The 14,929-nt window shown below is 53.7% G+C and overlaps 1 protein-coding gene across 2 annotated transcripts; it reads right to left on the reverse strand.

Moving 5' to 3' along the window:
* Positions 1–7,176: 7,176 nt before the first annotated feature.
* On the reverse strand, positions 7,177–9,697 carry Gpr3 (G protein-coupled receptor 3). 2 transcript variants are annotated; one of them, XM_055611272.1, is made up of 2 exons: positions 9,630–9,697; positions 7,177–8,613 (listed from the first exon to the last, which is right to left on the reverse strand). In XM_055611272.1, the coding sequence occupies exon 2, from the start codon at positions 8,603–8,605 to the stop codon at positions 7,616–7,618; it is 990 nt and encodes a 329-aa protein (XP_055467247.1). In that variant the 5' UTR covers positions 8,606–8,613; positions 9,630–9,697; the 3' UTR covers positions 7,177–7,615. The 2 variants fall into 2 exon arrangements, with proteins under 2 accessions (XP_055467247.1, XP_055467246.1); XM_055611271.1 differs by lacking the exon at positions 9,630–9,697 and adding an exon at positions 8,882–8,936.
* Between the last annotated feature and the right edge of the window lie 5,232 nt (positions 9,698–14,929).

Genomic DNA, 14,929 nt, shown 5'->3' on the forward strand with positions numbered 1-14,929 from the left:
GCACACAGGCCTGGGCGACCAGTGTGCGCACTCACCTGTGTTAATCTATGCACGCTTTTACGTGGTGCATAAATTATGTTTATGTTTATGTGGCTATTTATTTATTTTGAGACAGGGTCTCACTCTGTAGCCCAGGCTGGCCTCAGACTACCGCTGATTCTTCCACCTCAGCCTCCTAACTCTTAAAATTCTAGGTGTCAGCCATTGTGCCACAATGCCTGGTTTTTTGTTTTGTTTTGTTTTTTTGTTTTGTTTTTAATGGGGATTGAACCCAAGGCTTTGCTGTAGCCGTAGGCCCTCTGTGTGAGTTTACCTAAACAGTGGCTGTGGGCTGGAGGGATGGCTCAGCAGCGAGCTTGGTTCCCAGCACTCAGAGGTGCTAGGTTAGGCAGCTCACAATCACGGTGGTAACCCCAGCCGCAGGGAGCAGGGAACCCGAGGGCACTGCAGTCAGGTCGAGCGCTTGCCTAGAATGCACCCATCCTCGAGCTCAATCCCCAGAACCATGCAAAACCAGGTTTGGTGGCACGTGTCTGCAGTTCCAGTCCTTGGGAGATAGAGGCAAGAGGATGAGAAGTTCAATGTCATCCTTGGCTGTGTAGTGAGTTCAAAGCCAGCTTGGACTATCTGAGGGCCCATCTAAAATAAAATAAATATGTTTGTTGTAGTTTTGTTTTTCAAGACAGGGTTTCTCTGTGCAGCCCTGGCTGTCCTGGAGCTCACTCTATAGACAAGGCTGGTCTTGAACTCACAGAGATCCACCTGCCTCTGTCTCCTGAGTGCTGGGATTAAAGGTGTGTGCCACCACTGCCTGGCTAATAAATCTTTAATAAATGGTTTCTGCATGTCTGAGCAGTGGCTTAATGAACAGGTAAGGTTTTGCTGAGTGTGTCCCCAGTAGGTGCACAGAATACACTTGGAAATATGCAAGGGTTCACCTGCCTTGGTGTGTAGAGCTGGGTGGAACATGCCTATGTGTGCCTGCCCGTGGTGTGTCTGTGCATGTGTGTGTGTGTGTGTTGTGTGTGTGTGCGCGCACGCGTGCAGGAATGGCTTTGTGTGGCAGTCCATGTAAAATAGGAGTGCCCTTGTGAGAAAGTATGATGTCAGTCCTCCAACAACCCAGTATTCTGTGGTGCCCTGATGGGCTCTAGCCAGATCCCTGGCTCTTAGCCCCCTCCCTGCAACACGCACACAATTCCCTGGACCCATCCTGCTCAGCCAATTTGCAGCCTTGCTCTTAGCTCCCAAGAAGGCCTGCAGCAAAGTCAAGGGGCTGGTGGCCAATTAGTGAGGGGGTAATCAGGGAACTGGGGACCCCCAGGGGTGGGAAGCTGAAGGCAGCCAGGGGCTTGACGGGAGCAGGAGCTGCCTGTCACATGACCAGGGGAGAGAGGAAGATGAGGAAGGGGAGGGCTGCGGAACCAGAGGCGGGCCCACGGAGTCATGCTTGCTGAGCACCGGCAGCAGGAGTCGGGTGTGAGTGTGTGCATGCTGTGTGTGAAGCGGCGTGCAGATGCCTTCACGTCCTTGGATGTGACCCTGCGTGCCGTGGGGTTTACATGGCGCCTAGGTAGGCTTGTGTTTCCAAGTGTGCAGTGGTGTGCAAATGGGTGCGCTTATGCAGACACATCCAGACCTGTGTGGATCTGTACATCTAGGTGGGTGCTCCAAGCAGGCACGGAAATCTCAGTGATAGGGTGGCGTGTGTGGTGTGCAGCCAAGTGTGCCTGCACACGCGTGTAAGTGCCTCCAGGAACGGATACATGCATACTTGCACGTGTGTCTGAACAGTCAGTGGCCTGGATCCCACATGTGTGCTTATGTGTGCCCGCGCGTGTGTGTGTGTGTGTGTGTCTGTATGTCTGTGTGTCTGTGTCTGTATGCAGGGATCTTGGCATGAAAAGAATGGGGGGATGGTGGGCTCCAGCCTGCAGAAGGGAATCTGACAGACAAGCCTTGCTGCAGCCCCCGGCCCCGGGAGCCTGTTTTCCAGGCTGCGGAAGCTGTGAGCCCGTGAACTCATCTTATATTAATAGCTGCTGTCTCCTCACTTATTGCAGGGAGAGGCGGTCATGGCCCCTGAGGGGCACAGCACTCAGGACTGCCCCCACACACACAAGGACCAGGGCTCAGCCCAGCTAGAAGAGGGCCCCTGACTCGTCCTACAGGGAACCCACCGCCCGGCGTCCTCCCATACCATCATGCACAGCCTGTGTGATGGTAGATTCAAGCATGGGGGTAGGAGAGCTGGCAGAGACAGGGCGGCTGGGAGGCTTAGTAACCCTTCCCAGACACACAGGCGTGTGAACACACACACCAGGCTGAGCAGCCCCGGGCTGAGCTCCAGAGGAGGCTGAGAGAGACAGGAGGCTCAGTATGAAGGAGAGATTCAGCCCTGCTTTCAAGGGCTCTTAGAGGCCCTCAGCCTAGAGGAAACTCAGCTTTGTGAGTTCCTGGTCTGAGAAGAGTCGTGACCTTGTCTTTGGGAGCCTCTGGTTGTGAAGAGGAGACAAAGAAATCTGCCTTCAGCTTGAAAGGACATGTCCCTTCCTTCGGGGAGCCTCAGTTGGAGACAGGATACAGCACTGCCTTCAGGAGCCCGGATCTGACTACCTTTCCACACACTGCGGCTCAGGGGAGAAGGAGGAGGGTTTGCTGTATCAATTGCTGCTTCTTAAGCTCAGCAGGACTCAGCAAGGGGTTCTTTAGGGAAGAATTGCTGGACTGGCTGTAGGGGAATCAACCCATCTGGGAAAAAAAAAAATTCAAAGAAGGGAAGACCCCGCCTGCCCACTACACACACAGGCTCTCCCAAGTGCCTGCTGGCCCTGTACACTGCCCCCAGACAGAGCAAGAATCTCGGCTGAGGGCCAACACAGACTTCTAGACACAGGAGGGCAGTTGGTAGGCTCCTGTGTTAGCCCTGAGCAGGAAGCTGGAATGAGGAAGCTGGGTCCAGCTGCACCCAGCTGGAACAGGAAACTACCTGGGCAGGGAGGCAAGGGAAGCAAGCCTGAAGATGTCTCCCTACAGCGCCTCTTCAGAAGGTGAGGTAGAACCTGGAGAAACCAGCTTCACCCTCACAGGGGCCTGGGCCTTCCTGCCCCACATTCCTGACCAGCTTTTTTTTTTTTTTACCACCTTCCAAAACTCACTCCCTAAACCAGCAAAGATACAGATTTGAATACAGGCATGATGCACTCCTGTAATCCCAGCACTTGGGAAGGCAGAGGCAGGTGGATCGCTGTGAGTTTGAGGCCAGCTTGGTCTACAGAGTGAATCCAGGACAGCCAAGGCTACACAGAGAAAACACATGTCTGAAAGAAAGAAAAAGAAAGAAAGAAAGAAAGAAAGAAAGGAAGGAAGGAAGGAAGGAAGGAAGGAAGGAAGAAAGGAAGGAAGGAAGAAAACAAAAGAAAGAAAGATTTGGAGGCAGATGTGGCCTAGGTTCACAGCCCAGGTCAACTGACAGTAAATGTGACCTTTCTGGGGACCTTTCTTTTCTTCTTAAATCTTTTCTTTCTTTCTTTTTTTTAAAAAAGATTTATTTATTTATATAGTATTCTCCTGCATGTATGCCTGCTCACCAGATCTCACTATAGATGGCTGTGAGCCACCGTGTGGTTGCTGGGAATTGAACTCAGGACATTTGGAAGAACAGCCAGTGCTCTTAACCTCTGAGCCATCTCTCCAGCCCCTTTTTAACTCTTTTGAGATAGAGTTTCAGATAGCTCAGGCTGGCCTCATACTCCCCATGTAGCTGCAGATGACCTAGTGATCATCTCACCTCCACTCCTGGGGTCTAGGATTACTTACAGGTATGTGCCCCCACACCATTTAGTGTGATGGTAGAGTCCGGCATGGGGTAAGCACTATGGCGGAGACAGAGCAGCTGCAAGGCTCATCATCCCTCCCCAGACACACACAGGCATGAGCATACATGCTGGGGATTGAACCTAGGGCTTTTGGTGCATGTTTAGACAAGCACTCTACCGGCTAAACTGTATCCCCAGCCTTCGTGAAGGCCCTTTGTCCACTTTAGTCTTAAAATTCCTCACATATTCTCTCTCTTTCCCTATTTTACTTTTATTTGAGGATGCAGTCACTAACACTATAGGGTCATTTTTTAAAATAACTGTTACTTTATATTTCAAAGTATTTTATTTTTAGTTATTTGTACGCATGTGTGTCTGTGTATGGGTATGTGTATGTGTGAGTGCAGGTGTCTATGGCGGCCAGAAGATGGCGCTGGATCTCATGGAACTGGAGTTTCGGGCAGCTGCCATTGCCCGGTGTGGGTCCTGAGAAGCTAGAACTCAGTTCCTGTGTAAGAGCAGCATGTGTTCTTAACTGCTTAAGCCATCTCTTCAGCCCTAACCTCAGTTGTTGAAAACCTTCTGTTATCGCTACCTCCCTTACTAGACATTAAGCTATCTGCAAGAACATCAGTGAGTAGGCCACGGCCCCATTTCTCTCAGAGTTTCTGTAGCCCAGGGAAACCTTGAATTTGTGATTCTCCTGCCTCAGTAACTGGAATCACAGGTATGTCTGTGTGGTGATGGGCATGTGGTGGGCGTGTGGCCTGTAGCAGTTTGGAGAGACCAGAGACCAGAAACGCTTTGGGGCGCAGTGGCGTGGAGGAGCCTGCTGGCTGTATCTGCAGTTGACAGAGATTGGAATAGAGCCCTGAAAGAACTAGCCAGAAGAAGTAAAGGGATCTGGGCGCCCACTAACTTGTTCTCTCTCCTACTTATGGTTGGGGAGTTTGGTGGAAGGGTGGTAGAGGCCTAAACACGCCAAATAAAGCAGAGGTTTTTATTTATTATTATTATTATTTTTAAAAAGACTGCTACAAATGGCTTTCTGCTACAAGGGCGTGGTCTGGAGCTCCAGGAGAAAGAATGGTAGCCTTAGAAATGGAGACGGAGGGCTGGAGAGATGGCCCAGAGGTGGAGGGCACTGATTGCCCTTCCCAAGGACCCGGTTCAAATCCCAGCACCCATACCCACATGGCAGCTCATAGCTGTCTGTAACTCCAAGATTGACATCTTCACAAAGACATGCACCAATGCATATAAGTAAAAATAAATAAATTGAAAGAAAAGAAGAAAGATGGAGACGGGACTCTGTCCCAGCAGGCTTGACATAACTGAACAAGCTGCTTGTCCGGGGGCCTCAGGTTTTCTAGCTGTGTGACGGTAGAAAGGTAGAGTGGGCCGAAGTGTTCTGATGGCTCCTTCAGGCCTTGGCCAACTTTATGGCCTGCCAGGCTGACCTAGTCAGAGCTTCCTTATTTGTTTGTTTATTTCTTGAAACGAGGCTTGTGTAGCCGGCTATGAGAGGGATGGGTAGCTTTTAACTCCTGATCGTCCTCGCTCCCCTCCCCCAGCGGTGAGGTACAGACATGCATTGCCACACTTGGTTGGGTTTTGTTTGTTGTTTCCATTTTATGTGAATGGAAATTTTTGTCTGCATGTGTATCTGTGCCCGGTAGAGGCCAGGAGAGGGTGTTGGACCCCTGGAACTGGAGTTACAGGCAGTTACGAACCACCATGTGGGTACTGAGAGTTGAAGCCAGGTAGGTGTTTTGTAGAAGCAGCCCAGCGCTCTTAACCACTGAGCTGTTCTGCCGCCCTCACGTTACTTTTGTGTGCTTCGCTGTGGACTCAATCCAGAGCCTTGTCAGCACTCCATCCCTGAGCTCTAGCTCCAGCCCTTAGGTGTTCTGAGGCAGAGACTCACTATGCAACTCAGGCTGGTATTGAACTCAGGGTGTAGCTGAGGCTGGCCTGGTGCACACAACCCTCTGGCTCCTGCCTCGCCAATACAGGGATTGATGTCCCATACCAGCCCAGAGCTTCCCCGGAAGCTGCCCTCACAGTGAGCGCAGGCTTCCTCCCTTTCCAGGCCCCAGGGTTCAAGCCTCCAGCTTTACCAGCTCCACAGTGACCAACTCCCAAAGGTGGGCCACTGGCCCCCGAGGATATAAGACAAGGTCCAGAGGTTCTAAACCCCAGGGCAGGTTAAAAAAAAAAAAAAAAAAAAAAAAAAAAGAGTCATTGTCCAGGGAACCGAACACAGATTTTGAAAACACGTTCCAGGTTTGAATGTTATCTTGTATTCCTGTGTGACCTCCACTGGCTGCAGTTTTCTCCTAAATGCAAGGTGTAGACACTATGGCCTGAGCCTGGCTAGTTAGGCGCGTGCACAAGGCCTGGAAGGGCAAACATTGTTGGAAGGAAGCTATTGCTGTGACAGGCACTTGCGTGCTAGGAACATCTTCTGCATGGCTGAGGCCCGAGCTGAACTGGCTGCTTTGGGCCCCCTGTGGGTACCCTCAAACCAAGAGGAGTCTAATACCCTGGTGCCTGTCCAGGGGTGGTGAGGTTCCAGGGTGCCCAGGGTGATGTCCGAAGGGCACTGACACCCTGCCGCGTCAGCCACACTCCACCCTGCGTCTCCAGCTTCCCGGATTCTTTAGGGGGTCCCGCTCTCCCGGCTCAGCTCCACAGCACGCGTGCGTACAAACACAAATGTTTATCAAAAAATCGATTTTTATTGAGTAGGGTTGGGGCTGAAAAGGAATGCACTGGGGGCCATACCCCGATTGGCAGAGGGGTGGGGTGCTGGCTCTCCCCCCCGCCTCCTCTAGGGCACCTCAGGGTAAGGCCTGGCTCCCCAGGCCATGGCTGTGGCTCTGAAAGCCAGGCTAGAGTGGGGTTGCGGTTTACAGTCCCGGCTGCCTCGCCGGGTTGCAATTCCCCCAAATGGCCACCAGAGGGAAGCCGGGCCTCAGCGCAGAGGAATTCTCGGTTGCTCAGGTGATGGCTTCTTAAAAAAATAAAAAACCAGAGGCTGGTGTGTTCCCCCTGCCAACCCAAGTGGTGTGGGCCTGGGGGGGGGGGAGGCTCTGGTTTCTATGATCTCTCTGGTAAAAAATAAGCAAAAATAACAAAATACGTGGTTTCTCTTTTTCCATCCGCCCCTCCAGGAACTGAGGTCAGAAATGGGGACCTGGGAGACTGGGGGTACCCTGGTGTGGACTAGATTTCAAGGCGTAGGTCTCAATTTTTTCCCCCGCACCACCCCTAAGCAAGTTTATAAATAAATAAATAAATAAATAAATAAATAGATAAATAAATAAATAAATAAATAAATAATAAATACACCTTATCTGTATGTTCACATACATAGGAGATAAATCTTTCTCTCATCTAGGCAGCTAAGTGATTGGCCTCTGACTCTGGAGCTTCGAAATTCAAAAGTAAAGTGACTTGGTGAAGATCAAGTCTCAGGGAAGGAAGGTCGAGGAGTTGGAATGCTACTGGGAAATTCCTGGCCTTCTGGAACGACAGACCACTTGGGTCTTGAGCCATTTCTGAGTGGACCGCTGACCCTCTGGAACACTCTAGAACCACGGAGCCAGCTGGGCCGGGCCCCTGCGGGAATCCTGAACAAGGTCCTGAGACACCCAAATGTCCTAGAACTCCAGAACCAGCTGGGTCTGAAGGGTTCGGAGCTGGGGCGGGGTAAGGGAACTAAGCCCCTGGTGGTCCTACCATCCTGGCGTTCTACAGCGGCCAGAGCCACCATTCCGTTCACCAGGGTGAAGCTAGACGTCACTAGGGGACCGGGACCGGAAGGGGATCTTGGAAGTGGAGCAGCCACAGCAGATGGCCCACAGAACTTTCTGCACGTCTTGGTTGCGGAAGGCGTAGATGACCGGGTTGATCATGGAGTTGTAGGTGGCGGGGAGCAAGGTGAGGAAGCTGTAGAGACGCGGGGAGTCGGCATCTCCCAGGAGGCAGTAGACAGTGAAGGGCAACCAGCAGGCGGCAAAGGCGCCGAGCACCACGGCCAGCGTGGCGATGCCCTTGCGGGTGGCCACGTAATGAGAGGCAGGCAGCAGGTGTCGTTGGAGGGCGATCTGCTGGGCGTGGCGGCAGACAATGCGACAGATCTGGGCATAGAGCTGCAGCATGATGCCCAACACCATGAAGAAGGCGACGGCTAGAACCACCAGATGGTTCTTGGAGAGTGGGTAGACCACGCCGCACGTGGTCAGGCCGTCTCGGCAGTTCCAGGCCAGCACGGGAACCAGCCCCAGGCCCAGGGCACCCACCCACACCAAGGCCAGCATCACGTAGGTCCGAGTGACCGTGGTCTCTGAGTAGTAGGTGAGGGCGTTGTACAGGGAAAGGTAGCGGTCCACGGTGATGGCCAGCAGGCTGCCGATGCTGGCGGTGAAGGCCGTGGCTAGCACACCGACCAGCACCAGGTTCATCTCCTCGGAGCCGATGCAGAAGACAGCCGCAAAGTACAAGACCAGGCCCAGGCCTGCCAGCAGGTCTGCTACGGCCAAGCTCCCCACCAGCAGGAACATGGGGGCACGGAAGGCAGGCGTGCCCACAATGATGGCCACTACCAGTGCGTTCTCGCAGGACACCAGGGTGCCCGAGATGCACAGCACCACATCCCAGGCACTGGGAGAGGGCAGCAGGGTGGCCGGGCCTGTGGGCTCCTCTGCCGGGTCCACGCTGCTCACATTCGCACTGCCTGAGCCAGCTGAAAACCAGGCCATGGAGCTTCCTGCGCCCCACATCCTGGTACCTGGAGAAGAAAGGCCCTATGAAATACTGGCAGGCCTGTATCCTGACAGAAGGCCCTTGGAGGAGAGAGACCTCGCAGGATAACAGGTAGGGTACCACTGTCCTGTTCCCCAATCCATGTCCTGGTGCTTTGTCCTCTAAAGTCTTCGGGCCTCTAAACACCTTTTCCTGGGGATCCCTTCCCTGCGTCTCTTCGCCCTCCTTTCCATTCCTCTAAGTCCTAAAGACCTCTCTGCCAGGTGTGGTCGAAGAAGTGCCTCAAAGCTTACCACAAGTGAATGGGGAACCACAGGATTCAAGGTGTGTCCGGAATAGGCTCATGACGAGGGGGAGGGAAAGATGTCAAGAAGGAGGGCAGTCAGCTCCCTCCGGTCGGAGACGATGACTCGCTCCCGAAGCTCCCAGACCCCTCACGATTCGCAGCCCCGGCGGCCTCAGGCTCCGCCCCCAGGCAAAGCCGGGGCAGCTCCTTGCCGGCCCCCACTCCACATTCCTAGGGTACCACCTGGGAACCCGTCTCCCCTGCACTCTCTTGCAGACTTCCGTCTCTGGCCAGACCTCTTTTTCTCCGCCCAGCCCCTGGGTCTCCGGAGCAGACACCCCCTGGTGGAAGCCTGGATTCCTGAGTCAGACCCCTCCTCCTGCCGGGACACCTGGATCTTGGGCCTGACTCCGCCTCCTGCCTCGGGAAGCCGGAGCCCTAAATAAGACCCTCCCCCCCAGCCGCTGCCCCGACTCCTAAGTGGCTGCTGTGCCCCAGACGCCTCCTGCCCTCTCAACCTCAGATGACCGCCCGTCCCTCCTGGGCCTCGGGTCCCGCAGGCAGGCTCGCCCTCTGCCGGGTCACCCCACCACACCGCTCGGGCGCAGGAACACTTGGGGAGCTGCCTGCTGATGCAGGGATCCAGCTGTGACCCCCGACCCCGGGCAGGCGCGAGCAGCCTCGCGCCGGCCCAGCGCCCCAGCGTCCTGCGTCCTCCCAGACTCTGGGTACCCGCGACAGGGGTCAGTACTCACCGGTGGCTCCGGACCGGGCGCGGCCGGGCCGCGGGGAACCTCCGCTCGGGTCCTGGCGGAGCAAGGTGTGCGCGGACCCCGAGAAGCCCCCGCGGCCGCGGGAGACGCGGCGTGAGTCACCCCGCCCCGCCCCGCCCCCGGCCGCCGGTTTGGTGACGTCAGGAGGCCAGCCGGCCAATGGGCACCGCGCGCTGGGGCGCAGCGCGTGCTGCGCGGCATAGTAATGAGGCCTCGCGCTGCCCGCTCCCCCATTCATAAAAAGGGACCGTGGCCGCGGCCCCGCCCCCTCCAGAGCCGGCTCGCGCTGTCCTTGACGCGGCGCCCTCTGCGGGCCGGGGGGGTTTTGGGGGGGCGCTAGTGAGAGAGAGACTCCGGAGAGACTCGGGGAGGTCACGGGGGCTGTTGGGGAGAGGACAAGGGGCCAGGGTAGTGTGCGGAGGTGGTGAGCATCTTTGGGCGGCAGAAACGAGCTGACACAGACAGGCGATGGGGCGAAAGGGGCGTCCCCGGCGAGGAGGACAGGCTTTGCTTCTGATGGGGCCCTGAGGTGACAGTGACAGGAGCGCGAGGGAACAGGGAGGTGGGTGGCTGTGACGGTAGGAGCGTGGTGACAGGATCTTGGAGGATGGTGGCTGTGGGACGTTGCCGGCAGGGGAGGGGGGGAGGGCTCCTCAGGGCAGCCAGGGCGGTGTCAGGGTGACTCTGCAGCATGATGGAGCTCGGGGACCCCAGGGGTGGCGATAAAGGCTTTGGAGATGAGTATTCAGGTGAAGGAACTTGGAGTCCCTGCGACCCTATCGAGGACAGAAGGGCCGAGGCGACCGAGCTAAATGAGGGCTGTGGGCTCCTGGAACTGAAGGGCAAATGACTGGTGAGTGGGCCCCGGAGTGAGGGAACAGGGGCTGACTGAGGTCTGACTGAACGGTGACCCAGCGGTAAGTTGCAGCCAGGACCGGTCCCGTGATGCTTGGGTTGGAATAAGGAGCTGGGTGACGTCACTCGCGTGGGCCCAATAGCGTCCTCGCAGCCCGGGAGGGTGCGTCTGGCAAGATTTCAAAACCTGAATTATTGATTCAAGGATCTGGAAAGCCAGCGTGGGGGCTGGGGGGGGGGGTCACTTCCCCGAAGCAGCAGGAGATAGGGAGCCGGGAAGAACTTGGAAGCAGAGGGACCGGGCAGCTCCATGCTCAGAGCAGCCTCTGCGGCACCAAGCTCAGGTACCCCAGGGGGTGGGGCAGGAAGAAACGTCCTCTCCCCTAACCCTGCCTTCCCCGACCCTAGGGAACCGCCCCGTCAGATCTGACCCCGCCCCCTCTGCCTTTGGTCATCTCTGGAATGTTCGTGACTGTAGGAGGGTGATGGGGTCAGGGGTCAGGTGAGGGTCTGAGGCTGAGGAAAGGAAGAAGGCCAAGAGGCTGGGAACACATGGTATCCTCACAGACATGGCAGAGCCTGGGTTGGAGAGAATGGTTTGTTTCGGATATGGGTAGAGGAGCTCAGGAGCAGTCTAGGTTCGAACCCTTCCTCTAGAGTGCCACTTTTAGCCACTTCTTCACCAAAAGGGCTTCCTGACCTCTGTCACAGATGACCAACTAATCCTGTCCCTCCCATCCTCTATCTGTCATGTTCTAGGGAGTGCAGAACTCTTACGAAATACTCATTTGAATATTTTCTTTTTAAGATGTATTTATTTATTACGTATACAGTGTTCTGCCTGCATGTACACCTGCGCACCAGAAGAGGGCACCAGATCTCATTATAGATGGTTGTGAGCCACTACGTGGTTGCTGGGAATTGAACTCAGGACCTCTGGAGGAGCAGCCAGTGCGCTTAGGCTCTGAGCCATCTCTCCAGCCCTATTTTCTTTTTTTGTTTGCTTGGAATCTCAGCCTGCCCCACTGTAGGATAAGCCATATGACAGCAATGACTGGTTTTGTGCTAGGGAGAGCGCCTAACATATAATAGTAATATAGTAATATAATTACTATTATCTGTTGGATGATAAAATGTAACAGAACAGTAAAAAAAAAGTCAGGGAGAATGGAACAGTGGTGCATGCCTTTAATCCTAGCACTTGGGAGGCAGAGCAAACAGATGTCTGTGAGTTCGAGACCAGCCTGGTCTACATAGTGAGTTCCAGAACAACCAGGGCTATGTAGAGAGACCTTGTCTCAAGAACAAAAACAACCAAAACAAAAGACATGGGGCAGGAGTGAGAGCTCAGCACTTAAAAGCACTTGATGCTCTTCCAAGAGGTCGAGAGGTCGGTTCCCAGAACCCATGTGGTGGTTCACCTTCTGATGAGCTTACAAACAAGCAGTTAAACACTCACATTCAAAACAAACAAAACACTTGCCAGGTGGTGGGAGTGCTCACTTTTAATCCCAGCACTCAGGGAGGCAGAGGCAGGGGGAATCGCTCTAAGTTTGAGGCCAGCCTCGTCTCCAAACTGTGTCCAGGACAGCCAAGCCTACACAGAGAAACCCTGTCTTGAAAAAAAACAAACAAAAAATCCCAAACACTCAGATATAAACAAAATAGTAAATACCTAAACAAAATAAACAAAGTCACAGAGCGAGAGAGAGAGAGAGAGAGAGAGAGAGAAAGAGAGTAGTAGTCCTGCTGGAAGCGTGTCCAAGAGAGAAGACAAGGGCATCACAGGGCACCAGCACCCCGAGATTTGGATATCTACTTCTTCTCCCTACTTTTAACCAAGTCCCCAACAGAGCTCCGGTCTCAAAAGGGAGCAGGAAGCAGGTGCTAGGATGAAAGTGGCAGATGAGAGGCACCTGCTCTTCTGAGTGGCTGTTTTTTGCAGTTCTCTGATCTGTGGGCAAGAACAAGGCATGGGGCACATGCCTGCAATCTCAGCACTTGGGAGGTTGAGGTCCTCCTGAGCTACGTACCGAGACTGAGGCCAGCCTGTACCAAAATGAAAGCGAACTGTCCTGCCACTGTAGGTCCAGTCCTCAGTTGCTCCTGTTTGTCACTCCATCCCCGGCCTGTGACTTCTCTGCTCTGTCCACCTGTCCCTACGGTTATTTCTTTAAAAAAAAAAAATAATTTTTACTTGTGTGTTTCTGTGTTGAGTGTATGCCATGAACGTGTAAGCACTCACAGAGGCCAGAAGATGGTATCAAATCTCTTCAATTGTGGTTGTGAGACACCTGAAGTGGGCACTGGGTTCTGCAGCAGAGCAGCAGGTACTCTGAACTGCTGAGCCATTTTCTCCAGCACTCGCCCCAGCCCAGCCGTTTTCCTTCGCTTCCTTCCCTTCCTTTCTTCCTTCCTTCCTCCCTCCCTCCCTCCCTTCCTTTCTCTTTCTCCTCCTCCTCCTCTTCTTCTTCTTCTTGACACAGGGTTTCTCTGTGTAGCTTTGACTGTTCTGGAACTCGCTCTGTAGACCAGGCTGGCCTGAACTCACAGAGATCCATCTGCCTCTGCCTCCCCAGTACGGGATGAAAGGTGTGCACCAGGGCACCAGGCTGCCCATCTGTTGAGATCTTTGGTCCTTACAGGCCATTTCCTGCACTCTGTTTGGACTAACTTTTCTCTATAGAATAAACTCCACCCAAGCATGGTGTATCCCTCTACAACGCCCCCAACAACCCACCACCAAAACAGGTTCTGAATCGAAATACAAAGATGACATCCTAGTTTCCTTTAATCTCTGTCTTAGTGACAGTTACCATCCCAGAGTGAAGATTCTACCTCTGCTGAGGTAGGCGGATGGTCACGAACTTCCTCCCTTGCATGTCACTGTGTTCTTTACAGTGAAGCTTGCCTCCCTGGCTGCCAGGGAGGGAAAGTGTGAGGATATTTCTGTGAGAACTGTTGGAGATTCAGAGACTGAATGAGACTGAACGTTCACATGTGTGCTCTCTCAGGCACCAAAGCGTGTGTGTGTGTGTGTGTGTGTGTGTGTGTGTGTGTGTGTGTGTGTGTGACGGAGACAGAGACAGATATGAGTCTCATTCTGTATCCCAGACTGGCCTCAGACTTGTGGGAATCCTCCTCAGCTAAGGTGAGAGGCATGAGCCAGCATACATGGCTGTGGTCAGCTCTTCTTAAACGCTCTCTCCCTTTCTCAACCCCGTCCCCATACCCCATCTCCCTACTTCCTCCCTACCACCAACGCACATGCCAATCTTTCCCACCAGCCACCCTACAAGGTTAAGTTGTGCGTGGTAGGACTGGAGGGTGAAGCTGTAACCAAGCCCCGGGTGCTGCCTGCTCTAGCATAGAGGGCACCCTCTCCCCAAAGAGGGGCCAAAGAGAAGTGGGCTCACTGACAAACTTGCAGTTCTCCAGGCGGCCACTAGATGGCTGTGTGCTTTCCTGCCAGGTGAAACTTTTTTTTTTTTAATTATTTTTATTTCATGTGCATTCGTGCTTTGCCTGCATGTTTGTCTGTGTGATAGTGTTGGATCTCATGAAACTGGAGTTACAGGCAGATTGTGAGCTGCCGTATGGGTGCTGGGAATCGAACCCGGGACCTCTGGAAGAGCAGCCAGTTCTCTTAACCTCTGAACCATCTCTCCAGCCCAGAATATTTTTTTTTTCTGAGAAACAGGCTGACCTTTGAATTTCTGATCTTCCCTCTCTATCTCCAGAGTGCTGGCGTCAGCCGTGCCCCACCACAAATGGTTTCATGTGGCACCGGAATCAGACCCAGGCTTCCGACAGTGACAAGCATTCTACCACGTGAGTTCACACACGAATGCAGTGTATGTGAGTCACGGGGAGTCACTCTCCGTAGTCCTGACTGTCCTGGACTCACTCAGCCCAGACCGGACTGGAACTCACAGTGATCCACCTGCCTCTGTCTCTGCCTCCCCCAGTGCTGGGATTACAGGCGTGTGCCACCTCATCCCACTGTCTCCATTCTGACTTCATCCAAAATTCAGGAGACTGGATAGTTAGCACATTTTTGTTGTTGTTGTTGTTATGTCTGTACAGACCCATTCATCGAACCAGTCTTCTTTTTTAAAGTTTTATTTATTTATTTATTTTTATGTTACCTGTACAGGATTTTTGTCTGCATATATGTCTCTGCGCCACCTGTGTGTCTGATACTCTCTGGGGCCATAAGAGCGGACATCAGATGCTCTGGAACTGGAGCTATTAAAGATGGTGAGCTGTATGACTTAGCAACTGAACCCAGGTCTTCTGAAAAGCAGCAGGCACCCTCCACCTCGAAGCCACCTCTCCAGCCCCTCACTCACCCGGTTTCCGGTAACAGTGCCCTCTTCAGAGCCAGGAGGTGGTGGCGTCTGCCTTTAATGCCAGTACTTGAAAGG

Source organism: Psammomys obesus, unplaced genomic scaffold (genome assembly GCF_907164565.1).
Source record: "Psammomys obesus unplaced genomic scaffold, mPsaObe1.curated_primary_1811, whole genome shotgun sequence".
Lineage (NCBI taxonomy): Eukaryota > Metazoa > Chordata > Mammalia > Rodentia > Muridae > Psammomys > Psammomys obesus.